The 27088-nt window shown below is 52.4% G+C and overlaps 1 protein-coding gene across 2 annotated transcripts in view; it reads right to left on the bottom strand.

Moving 5' to 3' along the window:
- SHB (SH2 domain containing adaptor protein B) overlaps positions 1-27088 on the bottom strand; it is a 133681-nt gene that overhangs the window by 71747 nt on the left and 34846 nt on the right. For both annotated transcript variants that reach the window (XM_068553721.1, XM_068553722.1), the window contains exon 2: positions 13649-13769. In XM_068553721.1, coding sequence (XP_068409822.1) covers positions 13649-13769 — 121 coding nt within the window. The remainder of the gene's footprint in view (positions 1-13648; positions 13770-27088) is intronic.

Raw genomic sequence — 27088 nt, 5'->3', positions numbered from 1 at the left:
AACGAGGGAGGACCAGATAGTCCCCAAGTCTAGCACGGCTCTAAAATCCTCACTCTATGAAGGATGATTTCCAGGGAGGGGAAAGGTTTTAACACCCGAGTTCAAGTTTTTCAAACAGCACCACACACAGTTCAGGTCAAAGGCAGCTAAAAACCGACGGCGGATTCCAGATGAAGCACTACTTCCTGCGGACTCCAGGACTGGGCACCAAATCCCTGGCAAGCTGTGAAGCCTGAGGGTTCCATGAAACCAAAGGCGATTCCTCGGTCTCAGCCCAGGAGATTCCGCCCTTCGCCTGCGAATGTTCAGGACTGAGGCAGGGCATGGGGCGGGGGCCCAAAGGGCCACCTGGAGCTTTTCATTAGCACTGGGATCCTTGGGATTTACAGTACATCTTGGTCCAGATGAAAATTAGTTTCAAGTCTAGGGGTCAAACAGGCTGAGTGTATTAATAACAAACAAACCCTACCTCCTAATTTCTGGGTGTAAATTATGAAAATAATGCAAACATTGCCTGATTTTCTCTGAGGCTCAATTCAACAAGGTTCCTTTGCATGAAAGCCTAGGCTGAGCTGGGGGTGGGGTGAGGAGGACTGGGCAGAGGTGGGTGAGCCAACAGCCTAGGTGACTGCCCTGGGTGGGTGCTTTTCACAATTCTGAGGCCTCCTCAGCAAAACACTGGGACCTCCTTGGGGTCTGTTGGGACAGTCTGCAGCTCCTCCTTCCAGGCCTCCTTGGCGCATGGGGCTGGGCCTCGCCCCTCGCTGCCTCTGCTCCCACCACCCTTCCCAGCCCAGTCACCAGGTGGAGGGGTCTGTTCTAACCCACGCCCCCCCCAAGCCAAGCAGACCAGTCTGTGCCCTCTCCTGCAGCCCCCAGGTACTCACTTCTATGCCCACACCTCCTCATCCACTGATGCAGTTCCACGGCACGTGCCACCTCCCACTGGAATGGCCTTCCAGGGGGCAGGCGCAGGTGTGCTCCAAACGCCCAGCCCAGCTGGGGCTCAACAGATGCTGGACAAAGCCCCCTCCTCTGCTTCACCTGGAAGGGCGGGGCTGCCCCTCCTCTATCTTACCTGCTCTGGCACCACGCTCCCCATACTCCAACCATCCCACTCCCTTTCCCCCAAGAGCAGCAGGGCCCAGCATTAACTCTTTCCCGCGCAGACTCCAAGGAAGCAGCTCTGAGCTAGCGAATGGGAATAAGGCCCTAGAAGAGGCCAAGGAAGGCGGGGGTGGAGTGGGAGGAGGGGCGCTGTCGCCCACTGGCTGTTTGCAGTTCTGCTGAGCTGTGAAGTTGCTGCTGGAGCGACACCCGCCCCCCTTCAGGTTTCTGCTTTTTGTCACTGAGGAGGGTGGGAGCTGGCCCCTATCGATCCATCCAGTCTGACCCTACAGCTGCTGTCCCTGTCTCCACCATCCTCAGCCCAGGGTCCTTCCCCTACCCCACTGACCACCTGACCTGCCCCTGCCTGGCCTTGGGAACACAGTTCCCAGGATGCCAGAAATCCCCTTCATGGCCCCTGGCGGTTGCTCCAGCTTCCTCACCAATGTACAATGGAAACAACTCCAGGTACTGCCTCCCTGGGCCTTAGGGAGGCTGAGGAGGGAGTTCTGCAGGGCAGGGTTCCTGATTGGATGCTGACCAGTCAGTTCTGACTTCGAAAGAGGCTGGTTGGTGGGGATGGAAGGGCTTTGAGGGAAGGAGACCCTGAGCTGGCAGGCTGAGCTGGGGTTAGAAGGGAAGGAAGAGTGTGAGCGAAGGCACCGAGTTGGAACCCAGGGAAGAAGAGATGGACAGGAGCCCACTCTCCCCCACCTGGCACTGTGCCAGGCCTGCTGGCTGGGAAGACCAGCTGGGTCAGGCGAGAGGTGTCCCAGCTTCGGCAGGCGGGATGCTGGTGCTGAGGAAAGGCATGAGGAAGGCTGGTCATGTGAGGGAGACGAGGGCTCAAACACTTGGGCACCCAGCTGGTGGGGGGGAGGGGCAGCTGGTGACACCAAGGGCCAAGGGAGGGTGACAGGGACAGCGCAGACTTGAAAGGACGCCCAATCTGGAGCGCTCTGCGGTTGGGGCTCAGGGACACGAGTGTACATGCCAGTGCCTGCATGGAGACCTGAGGCCTGGTGATGGGAGTGAACCTACAGAGGCACAGGCAGTAAGCTGAGCCCAGGATCAGCGAGAGGGACAGGGGGACCCACTGGCCAGGATGGAGGGGTGAGCCGACTGGGGACTCGTGACCCAGCTCGAGACCTGAAAGCCCTAATCTTGGGGGAAGAGTTTACCAATCATTTCACAACACTCCACCAAAACCAGCACATTCTGACCTGGGGACATTCTTTACCGGAAAGTTCTGGGCCAGTATCTCAAGCACCGGGTGCCGACAGTCTGAGGGCAAGAGTTCCAAGCCCTGTGGTCCCTGTCCTCCAGGGGGCCCCCAACCCAGCAGATAAATTACAAAGCAATGTGGTAAGCGCTGTACCAGTGAGATTGCACAAAGAGCTACTGTGGAACCAGACCAGGGAGGACCCACAGTAAGGCTCGGGCCCCAGAAGGTGACCCCGTCTCCATTGCATCACTTTTTTGGTTGCCGGGTACAATTAGAAGCCTGCATTCTAGAAGGGAGAGAAAAAAGGCATTTTGTTTATTTATGATGCTCACACTGCCAGTTTTGGAAAAGGACCAAAAAGGAGGCAGAGTACCACATTAAAACACACAGACTAAGCCAGGTGAAAGAGTTGAAAGGCAGGACTACCCAGGAGGAGGAAGAGGAGGAGGACTGGACCTCAGGCACCTGTCACCCCTTAGACAGAAAGGCTGCATCAAAAAAATGCAAACCCGCTGTTACTCAGCATCCTTCTCTCGCGCGGCCAGGCACTGACCCTGAAGGGAGAGGGGGCCTGGAATTCGGCACGGTTCCAGCTAGCCTCCATGACTCAGCTTTCTCATCTGCAAAATGGAAATAATGACACCGCTTCCTCCCAGAGCCTTAGGGAGATTCCCGGCATAAACTACAAAAGGGCCCTTTAAATACAGCCCTCTTGTCATCGCTACAAACTTCCAGAAAGCCAAGCTGAGTCCTAGTTAGAGGGGGGTACTAATTAATTAGTCAAATAATAGGGTGTGGGGCAAATCACTAAATCTCCCTTTTCAGGCTTCTGGAGGGGCAGAAACTATGGCGGGCGGTCTGCTTGGGCAGCTCCTGCAAACCAGCTCCTCTCCCCCGGGGCCCTCCTCTGAACACATGAATGCAACGGTGCCACATCTGAACCCACTCAATCCCCCCACAAGAACCTTCCTCCCCTTCTTGGATAGGACAGTCCCCATCGGGTAACTGACAGTCATCCTCCCACTCACCAGGGTCCCAGCTCCTCCCTCCCTCTCACCAACTGTACCCCAAGGCTGGCAAGCTCTTCCGCCCTACCCACCTGCTCCCACCTGCAGCACCCCTCAGCCACGGCCCTGGCTCCGGCCTCAGTCCCCTGGCCCGGATGACTGTCGTAGCCACAGAACCACAGAACCAGTCTCGCTGCCTCTTGCTTCTCTCTGCTCTAGTCCATCCTACGCACCCAGGCGGCACAACATCCTAAACAACTTCCTAACCTGCTCAGGATGGGTGGTGTCCCCCGCAGCCTCCACGCTCTGCCCACACAGGAGGCGCACTGGTGGGTGGGCAGAGGATGCCAGAAACTTTGCTGCCAATTGACCTGAGTCTGCTTTTGGACAGGCATTTCCATCAGTTTCTGTGCCTTCAGATCTTTTAATGTCTCTCTGGAATTCTAAAGGGCAAGAGGCAGGGATGGGGAGGTGAGCTCCTCTATTTCGCATTCTCGTTCCTTCATTTCTACCTTTGGGAGGATGCCCATTTCTCTCACAGCTGCCAGGAGAGAGAGAGGAGTTAGGGGCTGCGTTCCCGGGGTCTGCACCCTCACCCCTGTGAGGCTGGTGCCAGCGCACAGGATGGTGTTTGCTGCTCTGGGAAAATCCATGACAACCTCCAGAGTCTGTGCTCCTGCACTGAGGCCAAGAAGAGAGAGGAACATGGCAGGGAGCCACTGGGCCAAAGCTGTGTCCCTCAAACCCCGAAGACACCACTGAGACCATCCTACCTCCTGAAGGTGGTCAGGGCTCTGGGGACAAGCCTCCAATCTGCACTTGACTTTGAGAAAGTCCTTGAGCTGAAGTGACCAGAGGCTGCAGAGTGTCTGGGATACAGACCTCTCAGTACCAGAGTTCCCAGAAATGAGTTTACGGGAATCACAGTTACGTAACACTCCCCTTTGATCCTGTACCCACGGTGAAAGCTTCACAAGAACAGGGACTCTGCTTTGTTCACTGCTCAACCCCTAGAGCACAGAACGGTGCCAACACACAGTGGACTCTTGCAAACACCCATCCAATGAACACATGCTTCGCACTTTGCTCCCTGACTAAGGCCCTGTGACTTCAGACAACTGTGTCTTGGCAAATGGAAAAAGTTGCTTATAGCAAGTAGTTGTTTACTGTTTGCTTCCTTTTCGTTCATTTATTCTCCACATAGACTTGTATTCCTGGGCTCATTCATTCAACTGGTAAATATGTACTGGGCCCAGAGGAGACATAAGGATGGGTAAGACCCAGTCCTCTCCTTCAACAAGCTCTCACCCAGGGAGGGAACAGAGAGAGGAGGCACAACCAGAGACCTCAGGGTAGCCCACCAGCATGGAGACAGAACTGATCTCCAAGACGGAGCAAGGCACCAAGGGTCTTCTGCCCGACTTCCACCCAACTCCCACCCAGAGAACAAGCCAGCTCCTTCTCTACCTTTCCACCCATTTAGCAACTGGTTAAACTCAGACTTTCCAGATCTGGCATTTTTCAGAGGAGGATGGGATGTCTCTGGGCTCCCGAGGGGGCCCCAGCACATCTGTCTACCAGCCCTGGGTCCCTGGAATTAATTAATAGCCTCATGCATTCAACAACTATTTACTGAGCCCCTACTTTGTGCCACATACTACTTTAGCTACTGAGGCTACAGCAGGAACAAAGCAGACATTTCTGCTCCTGTGAAACCCACATCTTAGTGGCAGACAGACTATAAACAGATAAAGTGTGAGTAAAATATAGAGTATGCTAAATAGTGAGCAGAGTTAAGGAACAAAACCAAGCAGAGAAGGGGGGTGGGAAGTGTTGGGGATGGGTTGAAATGTAAGTTAAGTGGCCACGGAAGGCCTTGATGGGAAGGCAACTTTGGGTCAAGACGTCAAGTGTGGCTCTGCTCAATATCCCCTCTCTGCACAGCCCACACTGGTCTTCAGGACCCCTAGCACCTCTTCCTCTGTTCTCTTTCTAGTATCACTCTGCTTGGGCTGTTTTCTACTACAGACATCGGTGTTTGTCTGGGTCCCTGTCAACCTTCCCTATGCGCCAGGGGGCACCTGGAGGGCAGGGACTGAGGTCTGGCACACAGCAGGAATGCTGTCAATGACTGTCAGCTTTCCGTGGCCTGTCCCAGTCCTGTCACAACTTTCCTGAAAAGCTGAACAAGCTCAGTGTCAAGGGTCAAAAGGGCAAGGGGCATGTGGGGTGAGAGAATAGGAATCAACTGCCAGTGTGGGCTCACTGGTCACCATGGGAACCTGGGCTTCCTGCTGTCTTCCTCTGCAGCTCCTCTTCCCCACTGGGCCTCCCTGGGCCTGGAGCTCAGCAGGTAAAGCACCACTGGGCGTGTGTGTGAGCTGTGCTGTTTCTCAAGAACAGGAAAGTCATTGGGTGACTAATACAAAATCTATTTACACTTGATTATCTCCTTCCTGTCCAGTAGGTAAGTCATTCTGGTAAATGATAGACCAGCCAGGGACCTATGCACAGTCCGTGACCGAGCCTTCTATCTGTCAGGCAGGAGTGGGCAAGGGCAGGTTTCCAAACATTTCAAAACCAGACCAGGAGCCCTGTGTTAGAAGTCAGGGGACCCGCTCTGTGGCTTGCTGCTGTGTGACTCTGGCCAGCTTGTACCCCTCTCTGGGCCTCAAGTGGAAAGAGGATGCAAGACAGAAAGACTGCTCTTCAAGAACAGCTCCAGCCTGACATCCCCCCGCCGGCGGAGAGCTATTACCCCCAGGACAGGCTGAAGTCTGAGGCGACTTGGAGAGCAGGCAGGCCAGGGAGGAGCACAGGGCCTGCAGAGGGTGAGGGGAATGAAGGGTGTGGAGACTGTTCGGGTAGCAGGGCAGCAGAGCAGGCCAGGTGAGGAAGAGAGGCGAGTGCACGGACATTCTGGGAGTAGAGTCCCCGGGCACTGTGGAGCTGGAAGGGCCTGGGCTCAGGGCCCAGACAGAAGGGCCCTCTACTTTCCCACCACCAAAAGGACAGGAAAACAGTGCTGCCTCAAACTATTATATATAGAATGGATAAACAACAAGGTCCTACTGTATAGCGCAGGGAATTATATTTAATATCCTGTGATAAATCATAATGGAAAAGAATATTTAAAAAAGAATGTATATATATATGTACAACTGAATCACTTTACTGTACAGCGGAAATTAACACATTATAAATCAACTATACTTCAATTAAAAAAAACAACAACAATGCTGCCTTGAGCCAGGAGGGCAGAGATGACAGTGAACATGCGAGGAAGGCAGAAATCTCAGGTAGGGTGGCTGGAGGTGACCTCTCTGATGGCCAGTCAAGACTCAAGAGGGCCCCTTCTCTGAGAAGCATTTGCGGGTCTTTGGGGCTTTCATTCTGGGATTCAAGAATAGCAGCTCCAGGAAAGGCCTCTGGACGCTGGCGGTTCAGAGGGTGCAGACCTGCAGCTCCCAGCCCTGTCTGTCCTGAGAGCAGAGGGCAGCATGCACGCTCCTGGGATGGTGCCAGGGCCAGCTCTTCCTCACAACCTGGCAAGACCTGGGCTGGTGCCAAGTGGAAGTGAGTGTGGGTGGGGTGGGGGAAGGTGCGGTCCTGACCAGGGCAGCTGGAGAAGCCCAATGTGACCACAGAAGCGGGGAACCTAAGTGCTTATAAAGATCCTCATGGAGCCCAGGAAAGAAGGCAGAATCTGATTTTTCAGATGAGGGAACTGAGGCCCAGAGAGGGGAAGCAACCTGCCTCAGGTCACACAGCAGACCAGGGCAGAGCCAGGGCTAGAATCCACATTTCCTGCCTCCTTCCTCCTGAAACAGGCCACCACTGGAATACAGAGACTTGAACGTGGTACGCAACCACCATTCTCTTGGAAGGAAAGCATGTTGCTACTAGAATAGGCCATGCCAGAGGAAGAGAAGATACAAAAGGACGCCTCCACCCCCCAACCCCACCCCCCCGCCTTAAAAATAGGTGACTGGCTTTACCTGGAGTGTGCCTATAAGCACATGGAGCTTAAAAGGGCAGAAGGCAAGTCTTAAGCAAGGAAAACGGCCACGCCAGGGCAGTGGGGCTGTGTGTGAAATGGCTTTCTTTTAATTTCCTCTTATTGTGCTATAAAGTTGATTTAATAATAAAAACATGCTAAGGACTTTTTAATGCGTAATTGCTTACATATTAAAAATTATATGAAAATGCTTTCAATTAATACTTATATGATTCATCCTGTGAGATGACACTTTGAACAATTTTATATAGGACAGGGAGGGGGCGGGGGGGTGAGAGTCACACCTAAAAATGAGGCCTAAGTAACTGTAAAATTCCCAGTTATTTCTGCAGACCCTCTGGGAGTCCAGGACGGATGTGAGAGTGCTTCAGCTGAAGGCAAGGGCTCCAGATGGCGCTGCTTTTCCTGGTTTTACTGCTTACTTAACCTTTCTGAGACTCAGTATTCTCATCTGTAAAATGGGGATGATAGTAGTACCTATACCTCACAGGCTCATTGGGAGGATTAAACGAGCTAATCGTGGAAAGTGTTTGGAGCAGTGCCTGGCAGAGAGGAAAGCCCTCTGAAAAAACAAACTACCACCGTCCTTGTCACCACCACCACCTTGGGTACCTCTGAGAATTCCTGGGGCTGAAGGCCTGGGGAAGAAGGATCCCAGGTGAGAAATATTCTGCACCTTTAGGCTAACTAGGGTCTCATGATACAATCCGACTTTACAAGCTCTTGCCCCATGTGCTTTTCCTATCAGGATCCTATCAAAAGCCTCACCTCCTGCCACTCCTCTCCAGCAGAGAATTCCCACATCTCTATGCCTTTGCTCAAGCTCTTCCTTCTTCCTGGTTGCCAGGTCCAGCTCTCATCCCCACCACTCCCACCTCCCACCCCACTTGGATGGCCCAAACTAGAAGCTGTGGTCTCTCCTCTGAACTCCTGGAGATTCACCTGCTCACCTCTGTGCACCAACCAGCCACCCAGGTCCACGCCTGTCTCCCTGCTTCATGGATATTATTGCTAAAGGCAGGGGCGCTATTTGCCCAGGTTACACGGTCCAGATTCCAACATAGCAGGGCTTAGCAAGGGCTCCAGGGTACCAAGGGTACTGCAGAGGGGCTGGGGACCACCTGCCCCGGTGTTCTACCACCCACCTCCAAGTGGGCAGGGGCCCCTACAGGGACTGGCCAGAGAGTTCAACAGCACAGATAACCACGTGAAGGACCAAACAGGCCCTCTGCCCCCCAGTATCAATAATCTCAAGCACATGTACAAAGTTTGTTCCTCCACCCAAGACTCACATCAGTGTTGTGTGCCCTATTTTACAAAGCAGCCCCCAACAAGCTAAGCATCCTGACACACACAGTCACCCAAGTCAGCCTGACTCAGAGCCCAGCACCCTGGACTTCTCTGGCAGTCCAGTGGTTAAGACTCCGAGCTTCCAATGCAGGGGGTACAGGTTTGATCCCTGGTCGGGGAACTGAGATCCTATACGCCGTGTGGCGCAGCCAAAAAAAAAAAAAAAGACCCCAGCACCCTTCCCACCACATCAGCAGGTCTCTGTGCATCAGGGGCCCTCAAGCCCCAGGATCAAGTCTCAGGGAAAAAGGAAAGAATGGGCTGCTAAGCAGGGATTTGGAGAGAGGTGGCCTACCTGTCGGCTCAATGGGAGGTTTGGCCTGGGGACACCAAATACATAGACAAGGGAGCAGAAAGGAAACCAATAAGTGGTGTGATCCTTCCTCTTCAATTCACACATGGAAAAGGCCAAAACCAGAATCTGACCTCAAGAGATGGGCCAAGAAAGACGAAAAGCGGAACCAGGACTGCACAGTTGGCATGAGTCAGGCTGGCACTGAGAAAGGAAGCTGCCAGCCCTAACCAGATCCTCTCCTATTCATGGTTGGTCTCAGGTGCTCCCTTCGTGGGGCTGGTCCTGGGTGTCTAATGATGGGGGAGGACACAGTGAATCATGACATCTCGGAGCTCAGGATTGACACAGACCTCAGGGGTAGCTTGAACCAAACACACATCTGAGACTTAACAACCTTCATATCATCTCCCAGTGCTGGTTGTCTTGCCTCTGCTTGGTTGCCTCTAGGGATGGGCAACTCACTGTCTCACAAGACAGCTTCACATTTAATCAGTGTGTTAAAAAAAAAAAAATCTCAAAAGGATCATGACTTTTTTGAGTCTCAGTTTTCCTACCTATAAAAAGGAAAGCTTGGACTGGGTCACTAGCTTTCCAACTGGGTCCCATAGAGCCCTAGGGTGTTAAGGAAATATCTCCAGAGCTGCTGCTGAGGTGAGAGGTGATGGGGCCAGAAAATGAGGCCCAGGCATACATGGGTTCTGAGGTTCCATGGAGAGCTGAGCCTCCCTTTTGGAGCCAGAACCTAATTCCTGTGGTTGACACAAAGGGGAGTCTGTGGGAGAGGGTAAGTTAAGGCAGACAGAGAGAAGGCGGTAAGAGGAGCCCCTAGAAAAACAGGCATGCTTTTCCATGCCCTCCATCCTAGCTACAGCCAATGGGCTGGGCCGAGCTCTCTGTTCACAAAATCACACCTCCCACAAGCTCCCCACCACCTGCTGCATGGTGACAAGGAAACAGAGGACAAAACCTTACCACTTAATCACAGGCCACGTTGGCCATGCTGGGGAGTCTGAAGATCAAGCTCCAGGGAGTGCACCAGGGCTGGACGGGCCCTGGAGAGAAGTCCTGTGTAGCAGTTAAACAGGGCCTTGGCAGACAGCCCCCCAACTGACTACCCGGCTGTGTTGCCTTGGACTAGTTACTTAGTCTCTCTGTGCCTCAGTTTATTGGTAAAATGGGCACCTACACTTCAAAGAGTGACGCTGAAGATCCAATGAGAATTCACACCAAGTGCTGTAAACAAGTATGAGAGAACTTAGCAGCGGCCTCCACTGCTGTTGCTGTTATTATTGACCCATCATTCCTTAAACAGGGAAAAACAGGCACAGAATGTGCTGCGCAGGGTCAAACAGCCAGTTCACAGCCAAAAGCAGCTAGAAGTACTATTGACTGCCCACTCCAAGGCTACTGCTTCTCAGGGGGAAACTGAGGCCCAGGGGTCACTTAGTCGACAAGTGGCCATCCCAGATCTGCTTGACTCCAGTGTGGTCTCCTTTCAAACCAGTACAGAGATGCATGCCATCTCAGGCAGAGAAGCCATGCTCTTCCCAGCAGCATTATTCTTTTTCTTTGTTTTTTGTTTTTTGTTTTTTTGGCCACCAGGCTTGTGGGATCTTAGTTCCCCAACCAGGGATTGAACCTGGCCTTCGGCAGTGAGAGCATGGAGTCCTAACCACTGGAATTCCCCTGGCAGCATTAGTCTTACGTATCAAAGATGCCTGCCTCGTTACTAGAAGCTACGTGTACTCATACACATAAATGTTACAGCATCAAAAAAAAAGGTCTCCCTAAAAGGCTGAATATAACTTGTTCTGTGCCACACCCCCTGCTCCACTGCCGTCCCCAGCACCAACCTCTGTCACCTCCCCCTCCCCTGGGAGCTTCGTGGCAGCTCAGTGAGCTACTTCCTGGAACATTTATATGGTGCTGGCTAACCCAGCCCCCATCCCTGCCATCAGTCACTGCGGTGATGGTGATGTTACACACAAAGAATTCCAAGTCAAAGAGAGCTGCTGCAAGGTCATTACACCCAGAAAACGTCCTGTTTAATCACGTATTTCCTTAAAAACAAAAATACGGGTAAATTTGCGCATAATCTCCAAGGTAGGAAAAAAGCACAGAGCAGAAAAGAGAAGGATGCTTCTTTGGAGAGAGAATGCCTGAGATCCTAACAGATTTCCAGTAAACTCACACTGCCCTGCCTTGGACCTGGCCCCCGTGGGTGTGCCTCATTAAAAAGTCAAAGTCTCACAGGAGAATTGCACCCAGTTAATCAGCTCCTTACTGCTGGGGTCCATGGCAGCACCCAGGAGGGGCCCAGCTCCATTCCAAAGACGCTGAGCAGTGGCGGACCCTCCCCAAAGTCTGGGCTCCCAGCAGATGTTCCCACCCATCCCCTTCAGCCCCCTGCCCCCATGTTCCAAAGATGCAGGTCTGGGCCTCTCCCTTCTGCTGGTGTGACCCCAGGGAAGTGACTTGTCCTCAGTCTCCCTCACCTGTGAAATGAGACAACACCTCCTTTGCAGGGACACAGTGAGGCTTAATGAGTGTGTATGTCAAGGGGCCCAGTATGGAGCCTGGGACCTGGCAGAGGCTTCCAGCCTCAACAGCTCCTGCCATTTCCTCATGCCCGGATACCTGGGCATCAAACTCAACATTACACCTCCTTCAGCACTCAACCCCAAAGCCTGCCCTGCTGAGCACAGGCCATGCTGGCCAGTCCGCCTCCAACTTACTATGTGTCCTCGGGCAAGTCCCTCTCCCTCCTAGCCTCAGTTTCCCGATCTGTAAAATAAGGCTGTTGGGTTTGGATGACCTCAAAGATCCTTTGCTGCCCTGACGTCTGAATGTGCCAGTGTCCCAAAGTTACTCCTGGACCCACCACTCCTTTAACCCAGGCCAAGGCCCGCTGAGTGCAAGACTAGTGGAAGCTACAGGGAGGCGCAAGGCCATGGCTGCCACCACTGGTCCTGAGGGCTGAGCTGGGCTCGGGGCTGCTTCTCTGAGCCTGATGGGGGTGCTGGCACGTGGGTGGAGGTGATGGGGCGTGATGGCGGGAGTGGGTGTCCCTACAGGCCTGAGGTGAAGACTCTACCAGCAGACCTGCTTTCCTGAGTTTTGCCGCTTTGCCAGGAGAGACTAGAAAGATGGGAATGGCCACAAGAGGTGGCCCTCCAGCAGGCTGGCCGAAGTCCCTCTGGTCAGCTGCTTCCTGCCTCAGCCCTTCACAAAGTGGCCAGGTGTTCTGGAGGCCACACTGGTAGCCAGAGAATTGCTTTCCATGAGCAGGAAGAGCATGAGGCAGAGTCCTGGAAGCAGGGCCTGGACTCACACCCAGATTCTTCAGCAATTATACTACAGGGTCTCCGCAGCCCGAGAGCTAACGTTCAACACGGGCCCAGAATGTGCTAAGTGCTCAGTAACTGCTTCTTCCCTTCCTCCTCCTCCTTCTTCTTCTTTTTTTTTAATATTTTATTTTATTTTTATTTTATTTTTTGGCCGCCCCACATGCTGGATCTTAGTTCCCCGACCGGGGATCGAACCCATGTCCCCTGCAGTGGAAGCACAGAGTCTTAACCACTGGACCGCCAGGCAAGTCCCTCCCTTCTTCTTTCTAATTCAGAAGGAATCAAGAGAAAGCGCTCAAAGACATGAACACAAATAAACAATAAAAGAGTCACAGAAGGAGGCACCTGAATCCCAAATCCCGAGACACACAGGGCACCAATTCACTAGGCCTCAAAATTCGGAGGGGGCTACCTGCCCGCGCTCTGCAGCACGTGGTGTCTCTGCTCATATCACTGTCCTGTGCAGGGTCAGAGGGGGCCAACCCACGCAGCTGCTCTTCTGTGCCTGGACCATCCTCCTGAGCCAGGAGGATGTTCATGGGGGGTTTCTCCTCTGCCCGTGATCTCCCTACCATTCGCCCATGCCTGGGGTCTGTTGAGATGGCTGATATCTGATAACTGCTCATTCTTTAAAGATGCTCCAAGTATTATCCTGGCAAAAAGAGACCCCCAGGATACCACATACCTGGCCACATTCTCCTGGGCCCTACACCATTGCTCTGACAGGTTTTATCATCAAGGGCCAATAGGAAAACAGCCAAAGGAGGAAAGTTTCTATGTTTCCTGTAAACCTGCCACGTAGACCATGGCTCTTTAAGCTGCTTCCAGCCCTAAAACAAAGATTTTCTTGTATGGGGCCAGGGATAATTCTGTCCCTAATGATCTAGTCTGCCCCCTTCTACTAGGTAATAAAAGCAAGGTGACCCAGCCTGTTTCTTTTATTGCCCTGGCTGCTAGGAAGTTCCAAGCTAAGTCTTCCATCTCAAGTGCCGTTATCTTTCTTTAATCCAAAATTTCTAAGAGAACTTTCCCTCCCTCCTCCCCATTTACTTCTTAGTCCCTATCTTGGTTAACTGTACTTGGTACCCTGGTATCTGGACTGTCACTGTGCCCTGCCATTTTCTTCCTGAGGTCAGTGAAACACGAACAGATAAACTGTGGTAAAGATTCAACACGGCACTGCCCCCCAACCACCACCTTGAAAGTACACACCTTCACCTCCAGAGGCTGGCGGGTGACCACAGGGCCCGTCTGCCTCCCTGCTGAGTTGCAAGTCTCTGTGCCAAGGGCTCTGCTTACCTGTCATGATCCTCTGCGCCTCGTAGGGCTCCATGTAGCCAGCACTCTCCCCCTTTCCCGCTTTGCTTTTGAGATCATTCTGGGCATCAAAGGGATCCGAGTAGTCATCAGCGATGGTCACCTGCGGGGAAGATGGCAAGCGTGTGAGTCCACCTGTGGCTGTCTACTTCACTTCTGTTCACAGCCAGGCTTTGCTCCAACAAATATAAGCTGAGCCTGTGCCAGATGAGCAAGGAGTAGGAGGTAGAGGCAGGAATCTGAGCTGGTGCCCACCCTCAGGGAACTCTGATTCTTGCAGGGGTGACGAGGGACCCACGCTGCAGTTCTCCGTCGTAAGGGAGGGGCCTGAGCCTGCATATGTAGGGTGGCTGCTCCGGGCACAGTGAAGTGAGAACAGAAGGGCATCTCGGGACAGAAGCACAGAGGCAAGAACTTGGAAGGTGTCTTTGGGGAATGTGACTTGCTCGATTTAATGGAATGGAAATGGAGGAAAGTTGGAAATGAGCTCGCAGAGAGCCTAGAAATGCTGACATGCTCCTGGTGCTGGCTGAGGCATAGAAGAGCTTGCTTAGAGATAATTATGTCCAGCGTTCCATTTTCCCCAAAATCTGGAACACAACCATCCCTTGGGTAACCAGGCAACAATTTGGTGAGATCAACGCTCTGCAAAGATGACTGAGGCCCCAGACAGGCCCAGTGAAAACACCAAAGCAGCTCAGGGATGAATGGATAGACTGCCAAGGCCAGCAAGGGACTTGGAAGCAACACATCAGAGGACCCTTCCATAACAGATGGGGAAACTGAGGTCCAGAGCGGGCACCTTGGCTGGACCCTCTGCCTCGCAGAGCCCTTCCTGGACTCCTCACTTGTCTGTATTCCTGAAAACAGCAAAGTTCCACAACAAACAGAGCAGTCACCTGGGGCTAGGCAGTGGGGACAGCAGGGGAGTCCCCTGAGAGTGTGAGAATCTGAGTTTTGAACACTTCAAAGTTCCACATTTTCCCTGGAGAAGGGTAAAAATTCTCATTTGGAGGCTAAGAGTAAACACAGCAACTTTTCCTCCCATTTCTGACTACCTAACCTTCAGGAGGGGCACCCTCACCAGAGGGGAAAGGACAGGAACCAGCCAAACCCGTTCCCTTTCAATGCACCCTTGCTGCACCACAAACTCACTGTGACTTCTGCCCCTTTGGTCACACATCTGGCAAAGGGCAAGTCCTCAGCCTCCCAGCTAGGGCCACCCAGCTGCCTCTCTCGGGAGGGGGTAGGTTAGCTTTTCTCTCAACCCTTGGGGTTTCATGAATTGTTATTTAAATTGTGGGTTTAATTAGAAACCACAGGAGCCTACACTCTCTCCCAGCTCCTGGAATGTAAAGCATTTGAGCAGCCTGTAAACCCAGGGGAAGGGAAAATCCCCCTTTGTCTGCCGGGTAATGGCAGCTTGTGGCAGCAACCCTGGCAGCATGAGCGAGTGACCTCCAGCTGCCAGGAATGTGATGCCCGAAGCCCTGTCACTGGCGTGTGGCCGGGAGGGCCAACGGGAGGCATAGCACATAGCAGTCGCTGCTCCCCTAACAAGAGCAGGCTTATCGGTGGAAGACCCAAGGCTGGAGCGCCCGCAGTCTGAGCATGTGCAGCCCCGCTGCCACCGCTCCACTGTGGCCATGGGTCAGGCTCCAGTGCCAGCAGGGGAGCTTCCAGATGCTGACACTGTAATCGTGGGCTTTCTGGAGACTCACTGAGCTCAAATGACACCAGGCAGGGAGAGATGGGGGAGAGGGAGCGCTAGGGCCCGCCATGTCTTTCATAGGACGTTTCTACTCTACCACTTGCAGAACACATTAGGGAGAAAATTAGACAAGTGAACCACTGTCATACAGAACAGCTCAGATGCCAATCTGGTGCATGTAGGGTTTTGGGTCTCAGAGTTCAAGGGGCCTGAAGTCCAAAGGAGAAAATGATGAACCTGCTGTAGATGACATCTAATCTCATTTCTCTCATCCCGGCCTTCCTTACTGTCTCTTTTCAGTATGAACACCCTCCGTCTATTCTGCAATGAAGAAGGGAGCAAATATTTCCCCAAGAAATCAAAATCACTTGAGGGGATTAGCTGGGGAGGGTGCTGGGCTTCGGTCTCTCCGTAATCTAGAAATCAACATTCCAGCTCCTCCCGGAAGTGCTCTATGATTTGCAAACACAGAGGCTAGCAGGATGTAAACTAAATCTTTGTTCACCCTGGGATGGGAGCTCTAGGAGGCCTTCGGTTCAGCAGGCGCTATCTGTATTTTCTAATTAAAATGAGATCTGAGCGTGGGCTGTCACGGGGGCCCTCCGGCTGCCTGCCCTGCTTACTTCCGTTTCAATAAGAATTTACAAATCCTAAAACCAGGAAAAGCTCTTGGTCTCCGCTGACATATGGTTCCAGTTATACCTGCTGACAGTTGAAAATCCTTCCGTTTAAAAAAAAAAAGTTTAGAATTCTGTTAGTTTAAGAAGCAAATCGGAAGGTTCCTAAAATGTATATTTAATCAATTTCCTTTCAAACTTCAAAGTGAGGTTGGTAGAGGGGAGGGAATTTGAGGTTTGAGCAACGTGAAACTCAGCAAACACTCACTGAGCTGTCTGACCTTTCACAAAATCACGTCCCGGTTTTTGGAGTAAAAATTTAACCAGGTGTTAGGAGAGTTGAGTGGGGAGTTTAACCAGAGTGCCGTGCGACGTGCCACAGGCCTCAGGTGCAAGCACTGGGTAGTGTGACCCAGGGACACTGTAAGTCAGGATGGCCAGGCAGGGGGCTTGAGTGAAGGCTGTTGATTTTCTGAGTTAAAAGAAAGGAAGCGAGTTTGCCCAGGAGCGGGCTTGGATTCCTGGGAGGGGGGGGGGTTGCTTTTGCTTTGCTTTAAAATGCCCCAGTTAGCGGACAAGTCTCTTAAATCTAATTAAACAATTCAAGCAAAAGGGAGCCAGCCGGGACTCCTCCACAAGTCAGGCCACTTGGGCACGTGAGAAGCCTTCCTTGATTTTGATCTTGGATTGGCAAAGACCCAACATGGCACTGAACCCTTCAGATGGCTTGCTTGCCTTACACAGGGCAGGCGCAGAGCTGAGAGGGGAACCCAGGCCACTGGTCCCACCATTCCACCATGGAGCAGAGCAGCAGAAAGATGGGCCGTCAGAGTGTGGCTACCTAACTCACACAACACACCTTCTTTTGCTTTCTTGGCCTCCTGGGATAGGCATACTGGCCCATCTCTGCAAAAAGAAGCAGGGTTACGGCTAAACCCCAGGCAGGCCTTTTCTTGCTGTCAAACAAAATTGGAGACCCCAGGTTAGCCAGTGCCCCTGAAGGACTTTTATAGGCTCATAAAGCAGTGAAACTGGGAGCTGGGGGTGTGTCCTCGAGAGACCTGTTCCAACCTCCCATTTTTGTACCTGGCCCACTGCAGTCCAGAGGATTCTAGAATTCCAGCACACCCAACGCCTCTCTGACAAGGCTCTGGGAGCTGGCTGCAGACTGGAGCTCCACAAGCCTCCTTTCTGCTTTGCATACACTGCTGGGTGGAACTGGTCCCTCCCTTCCAGCAGTCTGAGGCCTGGGTGTTTTTTCTTGGGGATTTAGTTTCATGATAGGAGGTAGTCTTCCAATTTATCCCCAAAGGGAAGTGGAAAGTGGGTGTCTCCACTTGGCCACATGCCCATATGCTTTAGTGAGACAGTGGCACCTGCGTTGAGAACTGGTTCCTCTCCATAGGCTCTGGGTGGAAAGGTAAATTGGTAGAGTCACTGTGAAGGATAACTTCGGGCAGCATCCATTAAAATCCAAAAATGCACATGGATTAACCCAACAATTTCACATTTCAGTATTTATTCCCAAATGTGCACAAGGAGACATGGGCAAGGATGCTCACTGGAGCAAGTAATAAGGAGAAACTGCAAGCACCTGCTATGCCCATCAACAGGGGGATTGCTAAATAAACCGTGCCAGTTTCACACTGTGGGATATTATGTAGCAGGTTAAAAAAAAGAAAGCAGTCGCTCTATAGCTCTATACACAGTGCTCCAAGACATAGCTTTGAGTGGAAAAAAGCAGGCTGTAGAATGGTAAATACAAGATGATTGGGAATCCCCTGGCCGTCCAGTGGTTAGAACTCAGTGCTTTCACTGCTGGGGGCCTGGGTTCAACCCCTGGTCAAGGAACTAAGACCCCACAAGCCGAGCGGCATGGCACCACCCCCCCCCAAAAAAAGATGATACCTATTTATGAAAATTAAACAAAAACCTGTATCTCTATTTAATTTAACGAAAACGTCTGGGGAGACAGACACTTCAAACTGACACCTCTGGGAGGAGGGAGGGCCTGGTAGTTGGGTGATGAAAGGAAAATAAAAGGAGACTTGTATGTAATGTTAACACATTTTTCAAACAAGAAAAACTTATTAACATACTATAAGCAAAACTAAACTTTTCCAAAGCACTCCTCTTCACAGGTTATTTTCGGTACAGTAGATAAACTGCTTCTCAAATTTGCCTGAAGATAGGAATGGCCTGGAACACTTGTTAAAAAAACAGATTCCTAGCCCTAATAACTTGTATATTTAATCAGCAACCCAGGTGATTCTTATGATTAAAGTTTGGGAAAGGCTAAGTTAGAGCCAGCCCCCTCGCCCACCAATCTAAAGCTAAGCCTCCTGATACTACTCTGGAGTTCCACTTTTCCCAGATATTTCTCAGCCTTGTTCATTAAAGTGAAGCAAGAAGTCAGTGTTAAATGCAGCTCTCTCTTGCTTTCTTCCCTGGGGGTCAACTGGAGTAAGAGACGATCCAGCATGCCTTGGTCCATCTCCAGAATCTGAGACGCAGGGGTAATGGCATCCTCTGTGCAATCCTGAGGGCTGGCTCGGATTGAGCAACACGCTTGAGCAGTGTGGGAGGCAAGACCCTGACCTGCCCAGGAGGCGAGCCCGGGCCAAAGCTTGTCTTGGCCATGAGGATGTGCAAGCCTCTCTCTTTGGAAGCACAGACTCTTTCAGAACAAGACTAGCTGGCTCGCAGCAAACTCTCCAGGAAGATTACCTGGCTCCAGGGAAGGCTGCTGGGACCGCGGAGAGAAGCCACTGCTGAAATGTACCGGTATCCCTGATAAAAATCACTCAAACCTGCTAAAAAAAAAAAAGGGACAGGAGACGGAGTAGCCGCCACCTTCCAGGAGTGGGTGGCCTGCACTGTCCCCACGGCCCCACAGGCACCTCCTCCAAGCCATACAGGCACCTATGCTCTGCTGTCTGTGGGAACTGGCAGCATTGGGCTGCCCCAGCTCAGCCACTTGAGGGGTGAGGCAAGACAAGTCTCCCCCACCCTGTGCTGCTCTCCTCTCCCTGGAAAGTGAGGGGGCGGCACCCCATGAGGTCCTGGGTCCTTTCCGAGCCCATGACTTCTTCCTGCTTTACTCCAAAGCAAACTGCATGTGAACAAACCTGGGAATGTTCTACATGGTCCCAGTTGGACCATTTCCTCATCAATTCACCGTTAAGACTATGCGTTAGCTTTCTTAACGGTTTGGGGGTCATGGATCTCTTTGGGAATCTGATAACTGACGAAGTTGTTGCTCCCTCCATCATGTTTATATAAGCCTGCAAAGTGTTGGGCATATCTCAGAAAGGTCAGGAGCCCCAGATTAAATGACCGAGCCCCCTTGCATTCGAGCCACTTTAGAGAACAGTTAAGAGGAGACGTGCTCTCTCTGTCTTAGGGAGGTGATAGGTGCTGACCCTATCATAACTCAACACACCTGGCTGAAAATCCAGGCTGGTGTGTGACTGGCCTGCCGTTTGACTGTGCGTGGGGAGGGGAGCACCATGAGAGGACAGCCTGGGGCGCTGTGTGTTGGCTTGCCAGCTTGAAACCCAGGAGCCACACAGCCCTCTGGAACAGGGGCAACCCGGCCCTCTCCCCAACTCTGGGAGTCAGGAGGGCTCCTGGAAGGTGAGCAAACAGCGTGCAGGACATGAGATGGCAGCAGCAGCCAGATGGCTCCATGCTTCTGCCCCCATCAGGGGACCGGCAGGCTGGAGTCCTGGTCTTCCTTTGGGACCCACTGTGACACAGGCCCTGGCAGGCCTGATGTCCCCAAGATGGAGGCTCTGTTGCCATGCCGACCAAGAGATGGCATTAACAAAACAGGGATCTGGGGGTCTGAAGAGAGCTTCCAACGACCGGGGACTGCCTGGAGAAGAGGCAGTGGACAGATGTTCTGTATAGACTGAGAACTATACAGAAGCAAACTCAGTGAGTCAGGAAGGACATCTAACAGCTAATGAAAGGACACACTGCCTGGGCACTGGAGCGCCAGCCATTTGGGTGTCCAAGCAGAGGCTCTAAGGTGGGCGTCTGCTTTGGGTCGAGGTGAGGCAACTGGATACCACCTGTCTGTGCTCTGTTCCTTAGCGCAGCTTCGGCTGCCCCACAGCAGAACACAGCCTTCAAGGAACGCCTTGGTGGGTGGCTGTTTGCAGAAACTCCGCTGTGACCGAGGCGGGTGGCATTTCCAAAGACCCAAGGCTGACCAGCCGCAGCTGGGCTGCAGCAGTTGCCTGGGGCTGTACAAAAACACAGAAAGGCGGGTGGCACCACAGAAAGGACAAGCCAAGCAGAAACAGCCGAGACAGAGAGTTCTGGACCCAAGCTGGCTCTACTACACCCTCACTGGGTAACTCTGAGCAACCTGCTTTATCTTTTTTAACTTCAGCAATTCATCTGTGAAACGGGGCAAAAATTGTCTGCTTTCTCAACTTCACATGAATGTTGTGAAAAGCAAATAATGACATGATTTGGGGACGTGACAGTAGTTTATAAAGAATAGGCTACGGTGGCACCTTCTGGGAGCCCATGATCAAGCTGGGGTCTCTGCCCACGAGAAGCTGAAAATCTAGTCGGGAAGACAAAACAAGCTGGGGTTTCTTCTCAGCTGGGAAGAAACCCCAGCTGAGGCCCCAGTGATTACACAGAGAAAATTGGCTGCAATTAGGCATGACAACAGCTGTCACATTTCTCAACCACAAAAAGAAAAATGTTTGTGAATGATCCTCTTTTCCCCTTTTATGCTTTGGGTAAGATGCACCTAGTCGGGGCACCTGGCTAAGAGGTAGAGAACCTCAGGGCCACCCTCCACGTGCCGAGCCAGCAGTGTGCTCCCGGTCTACGCCTGCGTCCAGGGCTCGGAGGGGTCCACAGAACCGGGCTGTGACACACGCAGGGCTATGGGGACACCCCGCCCCATGCAGAGATACAAGCAAGCAGTCCCTGCTTCCCTCTCCCTGTCCCTGGCTTTGACCATCATAGACTAACTCTCCTTACAGGCACAGCAATAAATCATTTCCAACATAGTAAGAAAATTAATTTGGGGAAGATTAATTAGCTACCTTCCTGCATTCAGCCGAAACTCCTGGAAATCAGATGGTGGGGAGGATGCTTTTCCACACCGACCTAGGACCGGTTCCCTTTCTCTCCTTGAAGGTCTGACTCAGCCATGCAGAGTCACCTCAAAGTTCTAGGCCCCACTTTCACGCATGGAGGTCAAGTGCTCTGCCCACAAGGCTCCGGGGGCAGGAGCTCACAACTTCATGCTTCAGTCATTTGGGACAGTCGTCACTATTCAAGCAGCCGCCATCTGTTTCTTTGTGCAGACCCTGGGTACTTTAGGGTAAATGCTTCTTTACAGACCAGCCAGTTAGCTGGCCCACGTGTCAGGAGGTGGTAGTCTCCACTGGTCTTTCCAGTCCTGCCCCTCCCAAGGCCACAGCTGCCTGCCTAGACACCTGCAGGCTCCAACTTGTCAAGAAAAATGCATTCCAAATTACAGCCTCCGTCAGCGCCTTTCGGGCCCTGCTCTCTCGGCCCCCCCCCCTCACGCGCACACCCCACCCTCCCTCAGTTTCACCCCGTGGAGAAGGCTGCGGGTCACGGGTGGGAGGCTGTGGGAGCGGAGCCCAGCCTGGCCCTCTGTTTACCCCAGAACCTTGCTGTTATGCGGTAGGACTGGCTTCTCAGCAGCTCTCAAGCAGTGGGAGGTTCTTTTTTGAACTCAGAAATAGCTCTATCCTAGAATTTCTTAATTGCTTGCAGCCAGGACCTATGGAAAGAGAATTCAGTGCATCCCTCCTGAGGATAGAAACACCTGGGGTCTGCAGAGTCACTACATGTGAGGTCAAGAGCTAAAAGGGCCCTGGGAGACGGTCTAGTCCAGTGGGTTTCAAACTTTTATGTGTGTAATTTGTGCAAAGGAACCCCAATATGCTCCACCCTCCACAGCCTGAAAAGCATGACTCTACTGGGGAGCATGAGGTCTTGGGGAGGGGGGAGTGAAGGTCAATGCCAGAAACAGGTGACCAAATGTTTCCTCACTCTCAGGTCCACATGGTTTCTGCAATACCTGGATGGCTATCTAATTTCTCTCTTAAAGTCTTTCTTAAAAATTTCAGGGCATATCCACCACAATTACCCCCCGAGAAAAAACACCCTAGCTCCTCTTGCAAGGACCTCCACCCATCTCCGCAGACAGCTCCCTGTGGGAGGCAGCCCCAGGCCAGGCTCAGTCCACCTGGGGTCACCCACTGGGCCTCCCCTCTTCCTCCCCTGAGCTCTGGCTCAGCACTGCCCAGCCCTCCTGCAAACCCCATCAACCTGCACCCACCTTCCCAGACAGTCCTTTCTTCCAAGCTTCCTGCTCAAAGGGGGACAGGTGCTCCTCCTGAGGTTTGGGGCCACTGCCTAGAAAGTGCTCTCAGACCAGACCCGGGACAGGAAGGGTGAGATCAGGATTTTCTTCTTCCCCTGGCAGGGCACTCGGTAGGAGGCTGTATCATCAGGAGCAGGGAAATGGAATGGCTCTGAAAGTCAGTTACCTCTGGTGCCTCAACCTCCTTGCCTATAAAATGACAGCGGAGTGAGGATTAAATAAGCCAACCTGAGTGATGTACTTAGAACAGGCCTGGCACACGGCAAGCCCCAAGAAATGTCAGTTCCGATCAGCATCATCTCAACCCATCATCCAGCCTGATGGATTCCCTCCTCTAACTGAGAAGGAAACTGAGGCCTGGGGAGGGGAAGGGTCTTGCAGAGGTCACCCGGATGTCCAGTAACAGAATGCTCATTAGCAGGGTGACAAAACCGGACTCCCACCAAATCCCAGCCGCATGAAAATCTAAGTCATTTGGTGACCTACATACATATTTATAGCCTGCCTGCTTCCAAAGTGGGTTTTAGATGGCTGAATTTGAGTCATTTTTCTGTCCCATCCACTGTTCCCTTCCCAAGAAAGGATCGGGAATGCCCGTGGGGCTTTCTCACAGTAACAGGAGGCTCTGTCCAATAAGAACAACTTCTCCCGTGGACTCACAGGAAAAGTATGTAAAGCAAAATGCAGAGCCCAGACGCCAAGGCCTCTCCTGAGGGTTATGGCACCTCTGAAAACCAGGCCTCCGTGCTCCACACAGGGCCGGGAGAGAGCAGGAGCGGCCGAGCAAGGCGGCGTCTCCCACCAGCCTGTGTTCCGTGCTCAGAGCCAGGATTAAGGGGAGACGGGGCTCAGGCTGGCACAGGGCATTTCAATAACCAGCAACAGTGGTGCAGGACCCAGACTAAGTGAAGGGTCATTGTCTCCGGATGAGGCCCATTAGGATGATTCATGCACACTTCCAACATGAGAGCCTCAAGGCAGGCCAGGCCAGAGTGTCTTTAAGTGTTTAGTGCAAGCAGCACTAAACAGCTGCCCTCCCACAGAGCCACTGCCTTTTTATGGAGGACACGCAGCATCGGCCATAATTACCGCCACCAATAGTATCTGAGGGTTTCCAATTATATTCAGCTTAATAGTGGGTGCTCAATAAATGGTGATTCACTTTTGAAAATAATGCCATGTTCTCGAACCCTCCAGCAACCAAGCCTCAATTAACACTTTCTCACGTGCAGTCCTCTAGGCTAAGAAGCTGTCCCTGAACCCCAAAGCACTTTTTCTTATATGTCCTTGGCACCCTCCTAATGTATGGGAAAGTTACCGGGGACAGAGCTTTACAATGTCACACCCGTCTGTAACGGCGTCAGTGGCTTGTTCAATCATAGTTACCCGTGCTCATGATGTGCCAGGTGACAAGCTCTTTGCTGGGAGGCAGGCTCTGGAGCAGGTTCCTTCCATGTGGCAGCCAGCCTCTGGGCACAGCAGGGCCCCCACAAGGTGTGCTGGGCGGGAGTAGGGGTGGGCAGGGACGTACAGGGCAACACTGGATTCAAGGACCCGAGCTTCAGTGAGTCCTGGCTTCTCACCACGTGTGGAGCTCTGGGCACATCTCTTCTCTTCTCTGAGCCTGAGCTCTCCCACCTTCACTGAGAAAACAGCTTCCTCCACATGTAGGAGGAGACTGAGTCAATGGACCAAGGGATAACATGCTGTTGGCATGGGCGAGGGCACCGGAGAACCTGAAAAGGATGCTGTTCCCACCTCTGAGATGCCACAGGCCAGGTACCTTAGTCTGGGTTCCCCCAGAGGCAGACCCTGAAGCCGGGATTCAGGTGCAAGTGGTTTATTTGGGAGCTGACACAAGGGATGGGGAAATGGGCCAGGGAGGGGAAGGTAGCAGGAAAGCTGGCTGGGTAATCAAGCCAGCTACCAAGGTGGACAAACCAAAACTCCACTGAAAAGGGAAACTCTGGGAAACTGTCCACACAACCCACTGCTCAGAATCATTTTACCAAGGGCGAGGGGGCAGCGGAGCCAGATACCAACTCCCAGGAGTGACTACTGGAGGCTGCTCTTGGGCCCCGGCTTCTGGGCTGCCTCACAAGTGTGGGAAGGCTGGGTGCCCCATCCCAGAACCTGCACGAAGCCTGGGGATAGATGTAGGTACAAGGCAGCTGGAGAAGGCTGGACTGGTGATCAGGAAGGACTTGGTGGATGCTGACAGCATCGCTGCCTGGGTCTGGGAAGAACCTCACACCCGGTGAGTTTACTCCAGCTGAAGCAATAGGAGGGCCAATCAGATCGCCCCAGGCTCCTGTCCTACTTGGCCCCTAGCCTGCCCACGTTGCTGCTCTCCTCTGAGTTTCAGTTTCCTCATCTGCGCCAAGGGAAGAAGGATCTCCCTGTTCCATCTCCCTCCCAGCGTTTTGAGCAGATAATAGCTTTGCAAAGGCAGTGGGGACTGTACAGAATCATGGAATCAGGTCGTCCCCGGAAGCCACCCTCCCTAGTGCAGGCAGCGTCCCCACACGAAGCCCTGGGCCATTTTCTCCTGGGCTGAGGCCACTGTTCCAGAGAACAAGTGGGCAGCTCCCTGAACAAGCACCTGGACAAAACCAAATGGGGACCCTGATGGGCCACTAGTCCCTACAGAGGCCTGCAATGTTGCCTCGCAGCTTCAGGGAGAGCCCAAGCTCCTGTCCGGCGGGTGAGCTGGTGCAGCATGTGAGCACCTGGGAAGGCCTTGAGGGGCACAGACCCTCACCATGGTGACCCTGCGTGCGGATGGGCTGCAGCCCCCCGTGACTGGCTAATGGAGCACCAGAGCACTGTGGTACCCACACATCACCCACCCTGCAGCCGAGGATGCTGGCAGCCCATGCTGGCTCCTGACTCCACAGTCAGAGAAGCCACCGGCCTATAGTGACACCTTTCCTGATATAGTCTAAAAACGACTCTCCTTTGTGCAGACACGTATGGCTCAGGCCACAGCCAAAAGTGCAGAAGGGAGAAAATTCTGACCCAGCAGCCGGGATTCTGACCCGTTCCAGGATGGGGTGAGCTGCCTGAAGATATCCCCTATTTAGCCAGCAAAAGAGGTTACAGAATCTTTATTGATTAAAAAAAACCTTATTCTTGGCACTTCAGCAATTGACAAAAAAGCCGGTTTCAAAACAGAACTAATAGGAGGATTCAATTTTTCTAAAATATAACACCAAAAAAAAAAGAGAGAGAGAGAGAGAAGGAAGTACATTTAAGTGCATAGAAAAAGGCCTAGGAAGGAAATTCAGTAAAGCAAGGCAACGTGGGTGTGCACACTCGCTCCCTCCCTCTCATCACCCGCCGCTCCGCAAGGCTCCTCTCTGGTCAAGCCCTCCAGAGCCTGGGGGGTGCACTGGTGGACTCAGGCCCACTGAGCTTTCCAGGCTCATGGACACATTTTCCACACCCCCTCTGCTCCTGGACGTCCTACCCAGAGGTGCCAGATTTGTAAACATGTGAGTGATTTCAGACTTGCAGCTTTTGCCCTGAGAACCCCAGGGTGATGCCACAGTGCCCGAAGCTTTCAACACAGGGTGGTCCGATTGGCTCTGCCCATCCACACCCCCACGCCCATTCCCAGCCTGGCATAAAGGGGTCCAAGTAAATGCTGGATGAGTCAATGAGCTAATGAATCAATGGAGGGTCTGTTGGGCCATTTCTCTCCAGGGGGAAGCCTGCTCCACGCCAATAAGGGGCCCCTCATGCTCAGGGCACATTTTCACTGAAGCCACCTGCACACTTCCTGGCTGGGCCACCAATGGGCTGCATGACCTTAGGCAAGCCACATGACTTACTCTCCATCCTGAGTATCCTTATTTATAAAGTGGGAATAATACTAAGACGTAGCTTAGTAGTTTGCTGTTAAGAATTGGGAATAATACTAAGATGTAGCTTACTAGTTTGCTGTTAAGAATTAAGTGTCTTAAATATTTGTCAAACGCTTAGAATTGTGCACATAGCACAAAGTAGGCATCATTTAAGTGCTTAGTAAATCAAATAAGTAAATATATACATACTCGCCTAGCACATGCACCTGCACCTAGACATGCAGGTACATGCATGTCCACAAAGGCACACATGCTCCGGGAGGCCACGGACCTTGATTTGTTTTTTCCAAATATGCTGTAAGGTCAGATGTATGCCCTCTACCACAGCCAATAGGCAAAGAGAGAAGGGCTGTGGTCTGCCCTAAACCAAAAAAATCCAATGAGCAAAGTCCAGCCAGGGCACTGACCGACAGCCATGGCCGTGAACCTTGGCCTTTTGCAGCAACTCAGTTATCTGCCTGGCCCAGGCTCCTGTGACAGGTGACCCCAGACCCACTGGTCCTCAGTGATGCACAACACCCCTCCCTGGAGATATGGCGCCACCAGAGCAAACACTAGCAGGTGAGATGGCAGAAAAAGCCCTGATAACCACCACCTGTCCTGCCTCCCTCTTCCAGGTTTAGAAGGGGCCTCATCTCTATAATTCCTCCCACTGGCTTCTTTCTCTAACCTCAGGCTTCCTCACAAAGGGCTGTGGAGAACAGAGGAAATGCTCTAAGTGGGGATTTCAGGGAGTTTCAAAGGCATAGTCCAGTGCATTTCATTTCTTGAGCTAAGTACTATAGGTTCGTATTTTTTTTTTTTTAATTTTTATTTATTTATTTATTTATGGCTGTGTTG

The sequence above is a fragment of the Eschrichtius robustus genome, chromosome 10, assembly GCF_028021215.1.
Source record: "Eschrichtius robustus isolate mEscRob2 chromosome 10, mEscRob2.pri, whole genome shotgun sequence".
NCBI lineage: Eukaryota > Metazoa > Chordata > Mammalia > Artiodactyla > Eschrichtiidae > Eschrichtius > Eschrichtius robustus.
The sequence above is the reverse complement of the archived record's forward strand: the minus strand, read 5'-3'. Positions and strand labels throughout refer to the sequence as shown.